Consider the following 19,940-nt stretch of genomic DNA (forward strand, 5'->3'; position numbering starts at 1 on the left):
GGAGAGATCATTGAACATTATTTGAATCATTCCCAGTCATACTCTACCACAGAGCACCTCTTTTGTTCCCCACTACCTTTTAATATTTATACGATAGGCTTTGTAGTTGCACCCACCCGGTTATAAAACCCGGGCTACACCAATGCAACAGAACTACAACATTATGCAAAGACTACTGCAATTGTTTCACATATACACATACAAATACACATATCTGTTTTCTATACAAAGACCACCTGGACTTAATGGACAATTTATGTCTGTAGACAGCCTGAATGACAGGACAGATAGTTGAATGAAACTGTGTGTTGATCTGACCACTCCTGTGAGATCAGGCACATCTACATAAAAACATCTGACCTCTATACAAACACAAGCTGGACATAAAGTTACAGTTTGGTTTGTTTAATGACACCACTAGAGCACATTGATTTGTTAATCATCAGCTATTGGATGTCAAACATTTGGTAATTTTTAGCTTGAAGTCTTAGAGGAAACCCACCACATTTTTTCATTAGTAACAAGGAATCTTTTATATGCATCATCCCACACAGGATAGCACATACCACGGCCTTTGATATACCAGTTGTGGTGCACTGGCTGGAATGAGAAATAGCCCAATGAGCCCACCGACAGGGATCAATTCCACACCGAACACGAATCAAGCGAACACTTTACCACTGGGCTACATCCCACCCACACCTGGACCAAAAGGACATAATGTTTTATGTTTGTAGATGACCTGTATGGACAGATTTGTAGCTAAGAGAAACTGTGTATTGATGTGACCACTCCTGCCTGGGATCACAGACACCTACACAAAGACACAAGGACAGTGACAATGCTGTCATTCACACCAACAGGTCAACACAGTTCTAAACAAAAACCATATTCTCTAAACATACGCACACACACACACACACACACACGGGACATATGAATGACTATGGTGAGAAGTCACTTTTTACAGCCGGCAGGTGAAATCAAACTGAAAACACGGAACAAGACAAAGACACAGAACAAGTTTCTCACGGCCAATGTTTCATAACACGTACAGATCTTAAACACGCTGTAACAATGGGCGAACAAGCGGTGTAGGTAAGAGAGTGACAGGAATACATTGTCGTCATCAGTGGTCTCCACTCGAGTCAATACACGGCAAGCCCCGGACAATCACGTCTGTCGGGTCGTGTGAACATGTGTCAACCATGTCTAACGAACCAGCAGCAATCGCACAATGACAAAGATCAACTCCAGTATACAGTGAATGCCGCTCCTAACCGGCCACAATGTGATTAAAATAATCCTCGAAATGAAGAAATCACCCGTATTATTCCATATTTTGAGTTATAAATTTAGGATTAGAGATATTCGGCGGAGGGTTGGTGACGCGCGCTATGACACAAATTGACTGTAGACCACCCATATGGAGGAAGAATCAAGATTTAGTGACAAGAATGGCAGAAAGTCAAAGACATGTTGTAATACATTTTCAACAAGGGTATACACAATATTTAAAAAAATAAGTTAATGGGTATTTTAACAGTGAAAATATTAAAACACACTGAGGATACATGCTTTTTACTAACATGACATAAACAGGGTTTCTGATGCCCATTTAAAAATAAAAGCTGAAATGTCCATGCTTAAAATTTAAGGTAATTTTTCAGTGCATACTTATAAACTCTAGTCTGCTTTTGTAAAAAAATATTTTTATACCAAAACAATAAAAAAATATTTTTAAAAACCACATTCCTGAATATAAAATAATCACATTTTCAGTCTGCAACAAGTAAAATATATAAGCCTGTATATTAATTACAAGTACATTTTTCATTGTAACTATATTATTTATTACACAGTGTAACAAATACATACCATTGGTTTAAATCAAATTATATTATGTAACACTGTTACAAGACAAACTAATAAATCAATAAATATAATGATAGTATCTAGACCAATGTTGATTACTAGTAACACGGGACCCTGGTGATTCGAGGTACTTAATAATTGTATTAGTATATTTTAAAAGTGCTTTGTAATTTTATTATAATTATTACTTGAACAAACTTTTTAATTGTTACTTGAACAAACAATGCAGAAAAATTTACATATATGATGCAATCAGAAGTACACACATGCTTACAATTGACCTATCCATGCTCACTAAACGAAAAAAATTAATGCTATTGAGTCGTGTTATTGACTATTTTCAAGTACAGAAGCGCAAAACGTCATAAGAACAAAGTATATAGCTGCAACTTGCTTGAATGAATTTATGTCTTAAAGAAATAAATAAAAAAGAAACAGTTTTTATTTTAAAAAATGTTTCATTTAGCAGTCAGCAGATTGTTGCAGGTGTTTAAAATACTGCTTGCAAGATACATGTAAGGTGGGACAAACTTCTTTTTTGTTTTTTAAATAGCTTTGGTTATTTCTAATTGTATTTTGTTATCTAAGTATTTAAAAAATATTTATTCAAATATAATACTCACTATACATATTGTAGTAATAGCCATATTTTTAATATTTATTCAAATATAACACTCACTATACATATTGTAGTAATAGCCATATTTTTAATATTTATTCAAATATAACACTCACTATACATATTGTAGTAATAGCCATATTTTTAATATTTATTCAAATATAACACTCACTATACATATTGTAATAATAGCCATATTTTTAATGTAAACCTGTATTGATCTACATCCTACATGTAGTTTACGTTTTCAAATTTTAGCGCCCTTATTTGCTTGCATTGAAAAATTATTGACGTGTGACCTCACAATTTTACTGACGTCATTCACCAATAGGTAAAAATAAACGTGCATATGCAGATGACACTTCGATATATATTTTGGGCATGATCAGCATAAATTAAAAAAACTACAATAGTTTTAATTAACATATGGGGCATGTCTTTTTGACCTACATGTATTTTGCTTTATGTGTAGGAAAACTAAATGTAACAAAGAATTGCATATACTTAAAATTTCTTACCTACTTGACTGTCTACACATCTTACTGCAAGACTTTTAATGTAAACAAACGGTAAGTGGAGTATTACTTTAAAACTGGCGGAAATTCCAAATGGTACAACTTAATAGAGACAATGAGACAGGGTGAGAGTATAACTATATATATATATTGACTTTAACATACTTATTACAATTTAATTTTTATATAGAACTACCCTTCAATTTATTATTTTGTTTTCTTATTTTGATCAGATGTTTATTAATATATATTATTTTGTAAGTAACATTCATTTATGTGTTTTTCTTTATTAACTCTAGTTTAGTACAACTTTCATGTAAATAAATAAAAAATAATTAGAATTTTTTTTTTTAGAACATATCCATAAAATATCACTGTAAATTTAAAAGAAAAACACAAAAATTAGTTGACTACCAAAAATATCTAAAGATAAATCTGATAGCAATATTCAGAATTTAAACCAACTCTATAATGAAACTAGCTCGAGTCACCTCCAACTCTCCCCTTATTGATATTGATATGTAGGGGAAGGCTAGAAACCAAATGAAACTAGCTCGAGTCACCTCCAACTCTCACCTTATTGATATTGATATGTAGGGGAAGGCTAGAAACCAAATGAAACTAGCTCGAGTCACCTCCAACTCTCCCCTTATTGATATTGATATGTAGGGGAAGGCTAGAAACCAAATGAAACTAGCTCGAGTCACCTCCAACTCTCCCCTTATTGATATTGATATGTAGGGGAAGGCTAGAAACCAAATGATATTGATATGTAGGGGAAGGCTAGAAACCAAATGAAACTAGCTCGAGTCACCTCCAACTCTCCCCTTATTGATATTGATATGTAGGGGAAGGCTAGAAACCAAATGAAACTAGCTCGAGTCACCTCCAACTCTCACCTTATTGATATTGATATGTAGGGGAAGGCTAGAAACCAAATGAAACTAGCTCGAGTCACCTCCAACTCTCCCCTTATTGATATTGATATGTAGGGGAAGGCTAGAAACCAAATGAAACTAGCTCGAGTCACCTCCAACTCTCCCTTTATTGATATTGATATGTAGGGGAAGGCTAGAAACCAAATGAAACTAGCTCGAGTCACCTCCAACTCTCCCCTTATTGATATTGATATGTAGGGGAAGGCTAGAAACCAAATGAAACTAGCTCGAGTCACCTCCAACTCTCCCCTTATTGATATTGATATGTAGGGGAAGGCTAGAAACCAAATGGTTGCAAGTTACTGTGTCTAAAATACATTGTTTTCCCCTAAATCTGATGCCAAAGACTATGCAAAACAAAACTGCACTGTACTTTTTCTTGTGGTGACGTACAGCAAAGTGTGTGCCCACGTGACACATTGGTACTGGTTAACAGCATGTAAGTTTAATGTCATGACTGAACTCGAGAATAATCAAACTAAAGCTCTGTGGCATCAGATTTAGGAAGAAAAGTACATTTTAGACAAAGTAACTTGTGATAATTTGGTTGTCGACGATTGCCAAAACATCACATGGTTTCCGCTAGCCTTCCCCTACATATCAATATCAATAAATCTATTTTACTGTCTACTTTGTATTTCTAATAAAGAGAAAAATGTGTTATTCCAACTTTGGCTTTCGCACAAGCACCACAAAGCATCTTACAAAATATTTACGTTAAATGTCCAAACATAATCCAAAAAACAAGATTGCCTTACACATGATGTAATTTTAATGTTTTATGTACATATACTATAGAACAGATGGGGGAAATCATACAAATTATGTCACTGTTCAAGAGAAAATCACAGGAACTATGTTATTATTCAAGAGAGTTAACTGTTGGTTTTTGTTTTTGTTTTAGCCAAAAAGCAGTTCTAGTGCAGGATTTTCAATAGTTTTTTTTAAAAATAAAATACTAGTATCCTTTATTGGAAATGAAAACATATGTAATGTCATCTCCTCATATTTAATGACAATTTTGCAAAACAAATTTGATCTGGTTTTAACTTTACTTTATAATAAAGTTAAAGTTTGTTTTGATTAATTATTCATTGGCTATTGGAAGGAAGGAAATGTTTTATTTAACGACACACTCAACACATTTCATTTACGGTTATATGGCATCAGAAATATGGTTAAGGACCACACAGATACTGAGGGAGGAAACCCACTGTTGCCACTTCATGGGCTACTCTTTTCGATTAGCAGCAAGGGATCTTTTATATGCACCATCCCATAGACAGGATAGCACATACCACATCCTTTGATGTACCAGTCGTGGTGCACTGGCTGGACCAAGAAATAGCTCAATTGACCCACTGACGGGGATCGATCCCAAACTGACCGTGCATTAAGCGAGCGCTTTACCACTGGGCTACGTTTTGCCCCTCGGCTATTGGTAGTCAAACATTTGGTAATTCTGACATATAGTTCATCAGAGGAATCCCACTACATTTTTCCATTAGCAGAAAGGGATCTTTTATATACACTTTTCCACAGACAGGAAAGCCATACCACAGCCTTTGACCAGTTGTGGTGCAGTGGTTGGAACGAGAAAAACCCCAATGAGTTGAATGGATCCACCCAGGTGGTTCGAGCCTGTCATGCAAGCACATCAAACAAGCCCCTTACTTTATGATAAAGTTAACTTTTAAATAGTTTTGTTTTGCCGACACATTATTTTGAGATGATAGCAGTACAGACATTTAGAAAGAAATATGGAAGGAAGGAAATGGTTCATTTAACGACACACTCAATACATTTTATTTAAGGTTATATTGCATCGGACATATGGTTAAGGACCACATAGATATTGATGGAGGAAACCCGCTATCGCCACTTCATGGGCTATTCTTTTTGATTAGCAGCATGGGATCTTTTATAAGCACCATCCCATAGACAGGATAGCACATACCATGGCCTTTGATGTACCAGTCATGGTGCACTGGCTGGAGCGAGAAATAGCCCAATGGGTCCACTGACGGGGATCGATCACAAACCAACCATGCATTAAGCGAGCGCTTTACCAATGGACTACGTCTCGGCCCCAAACAAATATGGATGCTTAGTGTATTTTAGCTGAAAGTACTTTTGCCTTGGCATTTTTATCGCTGAGACAATTTTCTGAACTGCAATGACTGTAGATGTGTACTTGAAATCCTATTAATCTAATCAGCAAAGATAAGAGTTTTCCTTTCTTTTCCACATCCAGCATTATTCCTCAGTGCAGCCATTATGTATATATCGTTCAATTACACTGACCAGTAACGACAATCAGGAAATCAACATCAAACAGCCCGATCAATCGATGAGCAAATATTCGAGTCTTATCCAATTTCGCTAATGGGCGACGTCAGCCAACGACCGTTCTCATCTGTTCCATCCTTGTTCTGGTGGCGAGCTAATACACGCCGAACAAACACCGTCATATCACATTCAACACAATAATAACAACAGTGAAGGAGACCAGTTTTGTTACATTCGGCCGGCGCTCAATAAGCGGTGACCATTTTTCTAATTGACAAGGCAAGCCTCTACTTTGATTTACTTCCACAGTGTTTGTCTTTGACCTTCCACCAATAGGACGCAGTGATTGAAAGGCAATACACAGATTCAAAGTACACTCGCCCATACTAGGTAATCCATTAAAATCGGAGGCAAAACTTTGACAAGGAACAAAGAAGGCCGGCGCTGCGATGGCAGATACATCAATCTAATTATGTTTGATATTGTCTGGCAACAAGAAACAAATGTGTGTTTGAAGAATCTCCTGTGAGAGGGATGGGGAAATTCATCCCGGATTAAGGCTAATCAAAGACAGCAAATAGGTTTTCATGTTTATTGCTTGTCGAGGCCTGGTACAGACTGGCATCTTCTTCTCTCGGTTCTCATGGCAGCTGAAACATGTCCTGGCACAACCATATTAAATTGCCACAACCACATTAAACTGCCACAACCATATTAAACTACCACATCTAGGTGGCCTAGTCACAACATTAAAGGCAGACTCACACAACCATATTAAACTGCCACATCTAGGTGGTCTAGTCACGACATTAAAGGCAGACTCACACAACCATATTAAACTGTAAGATCTAGATACACAAGTCAGTATATTAAAGGCAGGCTCACACAACCATATTAAACTGCCACATCTAGGTACACAAGTCACAATATTAAACGCAGGATCACACAACCATATTAAAGTGTCAGATGTAGGTACACAAGTCACTATATTAAACGCAGGCTCACACAACCATATTAAACTGTCAGATCTAGGTACACAAGTCAGTATATTAAAGGCAGGCTCACACAACCACATTAAAGTGTCAGATCTAGGTACACAAGTCACTATATTAAAGGCAGGATCACACAACCATATTAAACTGCCACATCTAGGTGGTCTAGTCACAGCATTAAAGGCAGGATCACAACACCATATTAAACTGTCAGATCTAGCTTCACTAGTTATTATATAAAAGGCAGGCTCACCCAACCATATTAAACTGTCAGATCTAGCTTCACTAGTTATTATATAAAAGGCAGGTTCACACAACCATATTAAACTGTCAGATCTAGGTGGTCTAGTCACAGCATTAAAGGCAGACTCACACAACCATATTAAACTGCCATATCTAGGTGGTCTAGTCACAGCATTAAAGGCAGACTCACACAACCATATTAAACTGTCAGATCTAGGTGGTCTAGTCACAGCATTAAAGGCAGACTCACACAACCATATTAAACTGCCACATCTAGGTGGTCTAGTCACAGCATTAAAGGCAGACTCACACAACCATATTAAACTGTCAGATCTAGGTGGTCTAGTCACAGCATTAAAGGCAGACTCACACAACCATATTAAACTGTCAGATCTAGGTGGTCTAGTCACAGCATTAAAGGCAGACTCACACAACCATATTAAACTGTCAGATCTAGGTGGTCTAGTCACAGCATTAAAGGCAGACTCACACAACCATATTAAACTGTCAGATCTAGGTGGTCTAGTCACAGCATTAAAGGCAGACTCACACAACCATATTAAACTGCCACATCTAGGTGGTCTAGTCACAGCATTAAATGCAGGATCACAACACCATATTAAACTGTCAGATCTAGCTTCACTAGTTATTATATAAAAGGCAGGCTCACCCAACCATATTAAACTGTCAGATCTAGCTTCACTAGTTATTATATAAAAGGCAGGTTCACACAACCATATTAAACTGTCAGATCTAGGTGGTCTAGTCACAGCATTAAAGGCAGACTCACACAACCATATTAAACTGCCATATCTAGGTGGTCTAGTCACAGCATTAAAGGCAGACTCACACAACCATATTAAACTGTCAGATCTAGGTGGTCTAGTCACAGCATTAAAGGCAGACTCACACAACCATATTAAACTGCCACATCTAGGTGGTCTAGTCACAGCATTAAAGGCAGACTCACACAACCATATTAAACTGTCAGATCTAGGTGGTCTAGTCACAGCATTAAAGGCAGACTCACACAACCATATTAAACTGTCAGATCTAGGTGGTCTAGTCACAGCATTAAAGGCAGACTCACACAACCATATTAAACTGTCAGATCTAGGTGGTCTAGTCACAGCATTAAGGGCAGACTCACACAACCATATTAAACTGTCAGATCTAGGTGGTCTAGTCACAGCATTAAATGCAGGATCACAACACCATATTAAACTGCCACATCTAGGTGGTCTAGTCACAGCATTAAAGGCAGACTCACACAACCATATTAAACTGTCAGATCTAGGTGGTCTAGTCACAGCATTAAAGGCAGACTCACACAACCATATTAAACTGTCAGATCTAGGTGGTCTAGTCACAGCATTAAAGGCAGACTCACACAACCATATTAAACTGTCAGATCTAGGTGGTCTAGTCACAGCATTAAATGCAGGATCACAACACCATATTAAACTGTCAGATCTAGCTTCACTAGTTATTATATAAAAGGCAGGCTCACACAACCATATTAAACTGTCAGATCTAGCTGGACTAGTTATTATATAAAAGGCAGGCTCACACAACCATATTAAACTGTTAGATCTAGCTGCGCAAGTGACCATATAAAAGGAAGACTCACAAGGCAGTGGACTACTAAAGGCAGAGTTATATATGACTTGAATTCTACACTGTCACTGTGTGTAGACTCCTCACCTACAGCGAACACTTGCTGACATTTTAAACAAGTGCTAGCTAAAAATTACTTTGAACGACAAAACAATTATCCACATCCGAGCCTCTGCACAGTGCAGTCAAATGGTCATTTGGCAAAATAGTGGTCGATTCCATGATTCGATTCAAGTGCCTCATCTATAGGATAGTCACTCCCGAGAATATCCTTTACCAGACAATGCATCCTTTTGACTGCCACAAAGAGGACTGCCACTTCAAGACCAGTTTACTAAATCAAAACTAGGACCATCCACTACTCATTGGAATAAATACAGATGTGATGACATGCACTCATGTATCACTGTGAAAACAGTGATGATATCAGGAGTTCACGAAAGGTGAACATTGCCCACACCAGTGGTGGTAGCTGTCATGACTACTGCCACTACAACTGTCAAGTCTTGTCACTTCATCTAAAACAATGAAAAAATAAATGTGCAAAGAGATGAAAATGTATGCACAAGTTCAAAATAAGGAATAGATCAGCCCGGTTAGTGATGCATCATATTTAGCCTTCAAATGTCTACCATAGAACGTTTTGAATTCCCTCAGAGTCCCTGGACATCAAAACCATGATAGAACAATTTTTGTCCAAGAATTATATGGGGTTCTTTGAAATCTGCATACTATGATCATGACTCTAGGTATCTTAGAAAACACAAATCCTGGAGCAGAATGCATACTGTGCAACATAAAAATGGACTACTGGAACATTGAGGCCATCCGTTTTGTCATACAGCTTAGTTTGGAGACCAGTGTTGCTGTCAAACTCTATACATAAATTAGTTCAGATCTACGGCTACGTACTCATAGTTCAACAGGTAACAAGGAAATACAATAACAGAGTGGCTCTTTGAATAAACTGACACAAATTAAATGTCTACATCATCATACAAAATCTTCTTGGACTATTTAGAAGGTGAACTGCAGTGCAACCATGCCTTCAAGTCCCTTCTCTGTTTTCAGTCACCAGCACAGCAATAGGACATTTTAATTCTTTAAGTCTCTAAAAACACTTTTACATGTATATAGAAACAATACAAACAACTTTACATACTGTTCTTAGTGTTGCTATAAATTTTCATTTTTATTCATGTTCAAGGATGAAATATATATATATATACATACATATACATATACATATACATATATATATATATACGCACACACACACATATATATATTTTTTTTTATCTCACTACCACTTTATTTTCTGTCCTTTGAATTCCATCTTATTTCTTCCCAATCTGGCAACTCCTATCTTTCAACGTCGTTCGCTGTCCACCTCCACATCCCTATCCTTGTATTTCCAATTGTGACAGGAGTATGTCTCTTGTGGCCATCCACACCACACACCTGTCATTTCCCATCAGCTTTAGCTGTGGTCTGATCACAAATAATTAATTTTTATTAACCGAAGTTCTATTTATTCTGTTACAAAATCTATAATGAATTTTATTAAATTTAACAGTGAACCATAACAAAACCTTAAACTATGTAACTTGTGTGTTTACCAAATCACGATGACATCACATTTGGTAGGTAATTGGTTTGTAAGTACTAATTGCACTGGTCAGTGCATTAGAAATGCATGGGGTAATAAAATATTTCACAAAATGCTGAAAGCTAATGATGTAACTGAAAACAGGAACGTTTAATCAGCTGTACTTTTTACTATTGAGCACCATTATTGTGTATGTGTCTTGACTCATTCTAGCCAGGTTATAAAAACAAATTCAACTAATCTGCAGTATCGTGTTGTAATTCTCTATGCAAGTTTCTGAGATCGCTACACAATTCTAAATAGTAGTTGCTAATCAATTTTCAATCAAATAACAATTGTGGCTAATCAAATTTTTGAAAACCTAATATTCTCTGTTATAAGTCTAAAAATAACCTTAATGTTAAAAATTAACACATAATAGGGAGCCATCTCAGGTGTTTTGCAGGATCAAAATTAATGATGACCAGACGGCATACTAACACAATGCCCTAGTCGTATGATCTCAATGGCCTGAAAATTGAAGAGACTCACGGCAAAACTAGCCATTCCTTATTTTGCATGTTTTTGGGGGTTTCTTTCTTGAAATCCCACTGCCCTCTTTCCTTTCTCTCCTTTAAATTCTATCTCATTTCTTCCAGATCTGGAAAATTGTCCTATTTTTCAACTTCTTTCGCTGTCCACCTCCACATCCCAGTCCTCGTCTCTCCAACAGCGACAGGTGCTTGTCTCTTGTGGCTATCCATACCACACACCTGCCATTTCCCCCATCAGCTTTTTAGCTGTAAGCTGAGTCTGACCATTTTGGAAAGTGTTCAGTAGTTACTTCTGGCATTGTTAAGAGGCATTTGTAGGTAGTACTAAACTAAATAACATCCGGCTCAGTCAAAGTTTGAGGTGCACATAACTTTTGATAGAGCAGTTAATGCTACAAGTTCTGTGACTGGTGATAAATGTGACAGTGTTTGTTGTTTTTAAAATGTTGTTTCATGTTGCCAGTAAATTCCTGTAATTTAATTTAAACTAATGTGAATGTACCGACTACCATTGTGCTTGAAAACATATGTGGAGTCCTACTAAAAATAACATGCCAATTTTTGTGCAGAATTAGGGTAGTCATAGACGCTACCCGTTATCTCAGAATTGAGCACCTAAACCCCCAATTTATTCTGATTTACTTTAAGGGTGAGGGGTGGCAGTATTTATATTCATGGTGTTTATGTCGATTGATATGCTGCATGTAGGAGGTTTAGCCACATATGTTACTACTGTCGTCTATGGGATTTGATTTCGTGGTGCACACCCTGTAACCACTTACTATACACCCCTACTGCCGGTGGTCGTTAGTTACTGCCGTGGGTCAGACCAGCTTTATTAGTGTTAGAGGATGAGGATATCAGGTGGGTACAGGGAAGTACACAGAGACTTATTCTGCATGTTAATAACTAGTCATCCAGAAAGAAATTTTATTTTAAAAATCACAAAACTGTTCACTTATTTATTCCATTGCTTACACACAGTGTTAAAAAAAGACAGGAAAACACTATTAGTGTAATCATTGTTCATATGCCCAGTGGTAAAGCGTTCGCTTGATGTGCAGTCGGTTTGGGATTGATCCCCGTTGGTGGGCCAATTGGTATATTTCTCGTTCGAGGCAGTGTACCACGACTGGTATTTCAAAGGCCGTGGTATGTGCTATCTTGTCTGTGGGATGGGTTTCCTCCATCCCATGACTGGTGAGAAAATGCATGTCAACATCACTTACTGTTAATGGGAAAATGTAATGGGCTTCATCTGATGACTACGTGTCAGAATGATCAAATGTTTGACATCCAATAGCCAATGATTAATTAATCAACTGGTTCTAGTGGTACCATTAAAACAAAACCAAACAAAGTTTAATTTGTATGTACCTCTTGATGATTAGTCCACAAATAGAACTGTTTGTATACATGTCCATTCATGGTCATCAGTAACTCACTACTCACCAATAACTCACTACTCACCAATGATGATTACTCACCAATAACTGTGTAAATGATGTTGTCCATGGCAGATGAGTTGACGATCACCCCTCCCAGCTTGATGTCCTGACCATAGTAAATATCATTAGGCCATTTGATTCTTAGATCTAACTTCTGAAAGTACAGATATTATGTTTACTTGTTTATTTATATGACATAGTCAGATATATGTACATTGGTTTATTTATAAACACATACACAAGCAAGTCAAAATTTAGTTTTATAATTTAGGTTGAAAATAACACCACTAAAAGGCATCGTTTATATTCTTTCACCTTTTAAAACTGATGCCAGTGCTACTCCATATGGACTCAGTCTATTAAGTAAATTTGTTTCACAAAAGTGTTGTTTGTTTAAATTTAAAAAAAGGAAGGAATGCTTACTTTATAACACCTCAGCCAGTTTTATATGGCAGCTGCAGATTGAGAAGAAGAAACCCACTGCCAACACCTCAGCCAGTTTTATATGGCAGCTGCAGATTGAGAAGAAACCCACTGCCAACACCTCAGCCAGTTTTATATGGCAGCTGCAGATTGAGAAGAAGACACCCACTGCCAACACCTCAGCCAGTTTTATATGGCAGCTACAGATTGATAAGAAGAAACCCACTGCCAACACCTCAGCCAGTTTTATATGGCAGCTGCAGATTGAGAAGAAGAAACCCACTGCCAACACCTCAGCCAGTTTTATATGGCAGCTGCAGATTGAGAAGAAGAAACCCACTGCCAACACCTCAGCCAGTTTTATATGGCAGCTGCAGATTGAGAAGAAGAAACCCACTGCCAACACCTCAGCCAGTTTTATATGGCAGCTGCAGATTTAGAAGAAGAAACCCACTGCCAACACCTCAGCCAGTTTTATATGGCAGCTGCAGATTGAGAAGAAGAAACCCACTGCCAGCACCTCAGCCAGTTTTATATGGCAGCTGCAGATTGAGAAGAAGAAACCCACTGCCAACACCTCAGCCAGTTTTATATGGCAGCTGCAGATTGAGAAGAAGAAACCCACTGCCAACACCTCAGCAAGTTTTATATGGCAGCTGCAGATTGAGAAAAAGAAACCCACTGCCAACACATCAGCTACATTTACTAGCTACGAGCAAGCATTCTTTAATATGTACTTCATATAGACAGGAAAACACGACCGTGGACTTTGATGTAAGTCATACAACACTGATTGAAATAGAGAATAAAATCCTAAAACAATATTCTATTCCTTTAGAGAATTTAGGGGTCACATTAAAAGTGATATCTGAGAAAACAGAAACCCTGTTTGTAGTTGCCATACCTCGTATCCTGGTAGAGCTCGCACACTCTGCACCACGGCTAGTGACACGATGTGCTGTAAGAATGACACCCTCTGTCCGAGGTTTGAGTCGGCCGGCATGCGCACCGGCAGACTGAACATAGCACAGCCCACCGGACTTAACCACGTGTTCAACCCTCGACCTTGTAACAAACAGAAACTAATCATAATTCACATTCAATATGATTAGCATCAATTATATACAAAGATGAACAAATGCAATAATAATAAAAAAAACCATAAAAAGCAATCAATAAAAATATGCAAAATACAAATCTGTAAAAACTATTAATACAACACATCTTAAAACAAAAATAAAAATGATCAGAATAACTGCACGATGACTTAGTCATTTAAGACTTTTGTTTCAAGCAATGTTACGCACATTTTTAAAACAGGTAACCTATGTATAAATCACTGACCTACAAAAATATGTAAGAGCTTCATTATTTTGTAGAAGGTAACAAGCTCTAAGTATAAGTAATATAAACTGCAAACAGAGGACCATTTGTAAAAGAGGAAGATTCTGACAACTATAATGCTATGGAATGGAAACTCTAGTAGAAGTATCATTCTGCCTGTGTTTACTGTAACCAGACCAACACAGATATTTTGTCTACTTCTGCCTTTCCCAGTTCAAAACCATCATAAAGTCATATGAAGGTGAAGTGGCCACAGCAGTAGTTATGGGGTGATCAAGGGTCGTCGGGCTATATTTTTCAAAGTCACTGAACTAGGGGAGATAACTACCTTTTCCGGCTGTTTGTCTTCCAGCAATGGCAATCAGCCCGGCATCGCTTGTAACTGAAAACTGCAACCTGAAAGGTAAATACACAATATAGGAACAAATGTCTGCATTAAAGTGACTATCTTTCATTGACAATTAAAGCAATTATATTTTTGTGTTAGGGATGTGCTTAAACGAATGCTAAAGCAAGGCTTTTGGACTGGTGTGCATATTCAACGATACATAATGCACATTATTGCTTAATATCAACAATTATAATCGTATAGTTAATTAATAAAACAGTTAAATGTGATGGCTATTATATATAACAGGCACAGCCATTTTGTACCATCCCAGTGAATACGCTTTCTGGCAAGCTGGTGGTAACGTAATACCTAACGTCAGGAATTAGTCTTCGAACTGAAGAAACAAAACATACCAGATTTTTGCGGATGCATTGCAATGTTCTGTAATACTTCTATCCCAGTAACACTGCAATGTGGTTTATTTTTCAATACAAAGTAAACCACCATTGTCAAAGTGTTGAAATAACTGTATTATATTTTGTATATAAATTAACCCACGTACTGAAATAATAGTCGGAGTGTTTTCTTGCTTAATTGGTCTTTTCTTTCCGTGGCCTGTACCTGTGGTTCTTAGGTGAGGTCAGGTCATAGGGTTTTACGTGCACATTCAGAACAAGCTGTTGTAACGCACGCCCGTCCATGACAGGAAAGGTGGGGGGGGGGGGGGGGGGGGGGGGGGGGAGGGGAGAAGAGGGACCGTCTGCACTGGCAGGTGCAAGGGAGCACCAGCAGCCCGATCGAATTGGTAGCAGGCGGGTGCCACTGTGGTTCTTAGGTCAGGTCATGTCAGGTCATATGGTTTTACGTGCACATTCAGAACAAGCTGTTGTAGCGCACGCCTGTTGTGGGCACAAGGGCCGGCCTTGACAGGAAAGGTGGGGGGAGGGGAGAGGATGGACCGCCTGAACTGGCAGGTGCAAGGGAGCACCAGCAGCCCGATCAAATCGGTAGCAGGCGGGTGGGGGTGGGGGTGGTCGTGGTGCTATGGAATTTGAATGGAGCAGTTAAATGCCAAAGAGAAAACTGTGGTTCTTGATTGGCAGGTGTATATGTAGACGGTCCGTAGACGGTCCCTAGACACTGTGTCTAGACACACTAAAAAGACGTGCCTCTTTTATTAAGTTCACAGGGTATTGTGTGATAACCTCAAATCATAATGGACTTTACCAGCTTTATTACTGTAAGTAATTCTGTAAAACCCTTGATTAAAGTAGACTTTCCCCATCTAAAATTACAAAACTGACCAAAACCAGAGAAAAGAAAATTATCATTTGGGTATCGTGAGTGGTCGTTTTAGCTCGAACGTATCCTACCAATAGGCCTAATAATATGCATATGCATTTTTTCTTTGGATTTTTTAAAAGAAAAAATACTATAACATTTCGTTATATTGATGCAAATTGAAATATATTTAGTTAAATAGTTTATTATACTATCAAGTCATTTATGTTGTTTTACAAGTCAGGTTGATGAAAGCGAAGCGCCTTGTCGTAAATTAGAGCATTTGTTTACACTGTGCATAATAGAGAAGTTGGACCTAAGCTGACGTCACTTCGCCCTTACCACCGGACGTCACAAAAACGAAACAAAATGGCTGCCCCCAGTTAGCAGGAATAATCACGGTTTTTTTATTAACTCTAAAATTACGCGTTTTTTCATTTGTTAAAGTGTCAGTATGTGTTGGTGGTCCAAGTATGCATCTTTCCAACACATAAGGCTCTTGTTGGAGTTTAGTCTACCCTTAAACTTTCATTCCTTTGTAAAAAAAAACAAGTCAAATGAATATGAATGTATGAGCTAATATAATGCTCAGAAAAATCAATTTTGAAGTGGAAATGAGTATGCGAGCAACACTTTATTTGAAGCCAACACAAACACAAAACAAACATTTACAATAACATGTACAAATGCAAAATACAGACATACCTGCAGTTTCATGTTTTTATAATAAAACAACTTTCAAGTATCTCGTTCGAATATGATGACCAAAAACTAACATTTAATCCACACCTGTGATGTCACCTTATTGTTCTAGGTGTAGATTATTTTTGAAGAATCAACACCTGCCAAACTATGGACTTTGAACTTTTTATGTATTCAGGTTAGGGATTCGAAACCCACTATTGACAGAACGTATTCGTTGTAAACAAGTACAACTCTTTAGCCCATGAGGCCAAACATCTGCATCATCAAATAAACATGTAATTTAAGCCTTATAAACCTGATAATAGTGATAGTAATATATTCTGGCAGAACAGTGAAGATTGTCAGAATCTAAATCGGAAATCAGCGATTACACGTTTAGCCAGCCATCCACTGCTATGGATTTCCTGACCGAACTGAACTCCTTTGTCCAACAAAATTTTCTTTCTTTCAATTTAATATATTGAGAACATGACTTAAACCACCCTAAAAACATTGCTTACCTTGGATTAGTCCCCCACCGTACACTTTCCTGAATATACCGGCCTCGATGGCGTCGTGGTTAGGCCATCGGTCTACAGGCTGGTAGGTACTGGGTTCAGATCCCAGTTGAGGCATGGGATTTTTAATCCAGATACTGACTCCAAACCCTGAGTGAGAGCTCCGCAAGGCTCAATGGGTAGGTAGGTGTAAACCACTTGCACCGACCAGTGATCCATAACTGGTTCAACAAAAGCCATGGTTTGTGCTATCCTGCCTGTGGGAAGCGCAAATAGAAGATCCCTTGCTGCCTGTCATAAAATAGTAGTCTATGTGGCGACAGAGGGTTTCCTCTAAAAAACAGTGTCAGAATGACCATATGTTTGACGTCCAATAGCCGATGATAAGATGAAAAATCAATGTGCTCTAGTGGCATCGTTAAATAAAACAAACTTTTTTACTTCTTTCCTGAACACACGCTTGCCTTGGATTAGACCTCCACCTTACACTTTCCTGAACACACGCTTGCCTTGGATTAGACCCCCACCGTACACTTTCCTGAACACATGCTTGCCTTGGATTAGACCCCCACCGTACACTTTCCTGAACACACGCTTGCCTTGGATTAGACCCCCACCGTACACTTTCCTGAATACACACTTGCCTTGGATTAGACCCCCACCGTACACTTTCCTGAATACACACTTGCCTTGGATTAGACCTCCACCGTACACTTTCCTGAATACACGCTTGCCTTCGATTAGACCCCCACCGTACACTTTCCTGAATACATGCTTACCTTGGATTAGACCCCACCGTACACTTTCCTGAATACACGCTTACCTTGGATTAGACCCCACCGTACACTTTCCTGAATACACGCTTACCTTGGATTAGACCCCCACCGTACACTTTCCTGAACACACACTTGCCTTGGATTAGACCCCACCATAAACGTTCCTGAACACAAGCTTGCCTTGGATTAGACCCCCACCGTACACTTTCCTGAATACACGCTTGCCTTGGATTAGACCCCCACCGTACACTTTCCTGAACACACACTTGCCTTGGATTAGACCTCCACCGTACACTTTCCTGAATACACGCTTGCCTTGGATTAGACCCCCACTGTAAACTTTCCTGAATACACGCTTGCCTTGGATTAGACCCCCACTGTAAACTTTTCTGAATACACGCTTGCCTTGGATTAGACCCCCACTGTAAACTTTTCTGAATACACGCTTGCCTTGGATTAGACCCCCACTGTAAACTTTTCTGAATACACGCTTGCCTTGGATTAGACCCCCACTGTAAACTTTTCTGAATACACGCTTGCCTTGGATTAGACCCCCACTGTAAACTTTTCTGAATACACACTTGCCTTGGATTAGACCCCCACTGTAAACTTTTCTGAATACACGCTTGCCTAGGATTAGAAAGAAAGAAGTGTTTTATTTAACGACGCACTCAACACATTTTATTTACGGTTATATGGCGTCAGACATATGGTAAGACCACACAGATTTTGAGAGGAAACCCGCTGTCGCCACTACATGGGCTACTCTTCCGATTGGCAGCAAGGGATCTTTTATTTGCGCTTCCCACAGGCAGGATAGCACAAACCATGGCCTTTGTTGAACCAGTTATGGATCACTGGTCGGTGCAAGTGGTTTACACCTACCCATTGAGCCTTGCGGAGCACTCACTCAGGGTTTGGAGTCGGTATCTGGATTAAAAATCCCATGCCTCGACTGGGATCCGAACCCAGTACCTACCAGCCTGTAGACCGATGGCCTGCCACGACGCCACCGAGGCCGGTCTGCCTTGGATTAGACCCCCACTGTAAACTTTTCTGAATACACGCTTACCTTGGATTAGACCCCCACCGTAAACCTTTCTGAACACACACCTGCTGCTAAAAACTATTAAACAATAAAATTAGTTTATTCTTAAGACTGAATCTTCAAAATGAGGCTCACCCTTCAAACATGGTCATGGTTGTGGGTATGACGTCTGTGTAGAGGACCACCTGTCCGAGACGCGATGTGCTGAGGTTTGTCCAGTACGTCTGTGGCTGGAAGTATTTTAACTGGAGATCACCATCGCCCGTCACTACAGGCAGGTGATGTGGCAACACTGGTGTGGAGGGAGAGCATTTCTCTATGAACTGCAGAGTTAGAGATTTAGAACGCAGTATGCCACCTTTCAGTCTGTGCTGTATACCACCTATGAAAGATTCCTTAACATCCTGAAAAAAAGACAACAACAGTTATTACTTGTACAGAGATGATGCAACTTGACCAAGTATGTCTTAGTAAGCAAAACAGTGGTACTCACAAGTATTAGTGAGTAGGAACGTGTTACTCACTTGTGTGTTCATCAATAAACAGCAATGTAACTTTACTCACCTACCTGCTTTTGAGTAGGACATTGATTCCCCTGTGTTTATTAGCGAGGAGAGTGTTACCCATTTCTCAAAGAGCAAGACAGTGTTACATATTGGTTAATGAGCAGGACTATTACTCACTTACATATTAGCTAGTAGAACAATATTACTCACCAATTTGATATAGTAAACAAGACATTGTTACTTGTTTAACAATGAAAATGACACTGTTACTTGTTTGATAGTGAGCACAATGGAGGGTTACGCACCAATATGTTAGTTCACAGGACACTGGTACTCACTTGCTAGTGAGAG

At 38.6% G+C, this 19,940-nt stretch overlaps 1 protein-coding gene across 3 annotated transcripts in view; it reads right to left on the reverse strand.

Moving 5' to 3' along the window:
• Nucleotides 1-19,940, reverse strand: part of LOC121372513 (biotin--protein ligase-like) — a 52,560-nt gene that overhangs the window by 11,710 nt on the left and 20,910 nt on the right. For all 3 annotated transcript variants that reach the window (XM_041498868.1, XM_041498867.1, XM_041498869.1), the window contains exons 8-11: nucleotides 19,219-19,487; nucleotides 14,774-14,841; nucleotides 14,006-14,166; nucleotides 12,718-12,832 (exon numbers count right to left, since the gene is read on the reverse strand). In XM_041498868.1, the coding sequence (XP_041354802.1) occupies nucleotides 12,718-12,832; nucleotides 14,006-14,166; nucleotides 14,774-14,841; nucleotides 19,219-19,487 (613 nt within the window). The remainder of the gene's footprint in view (nucleotides 1-12,717; nucleotides 12,833-14,005; nucleotides 14,167-14,773; nucleotides 14,842-19,218; nucleotides 19,488-19,940) is intronic.

The sequence above is a fragment of the Gigantopelta aegis genome, chromosome 4 (genome assembly GCF_016097555.1).
Source record: "Gigantopelta aegis isolate Gae_Host chromosome 4, Gae_host_genome, whole genome shotgun sequence".
Lineage (NCBI taxonomy): Eukaryota > Metazoa > Mollusca > Gastropoda > Neomphalida > Peltospiridae > Gigantopelta > Gigantopelta aegis.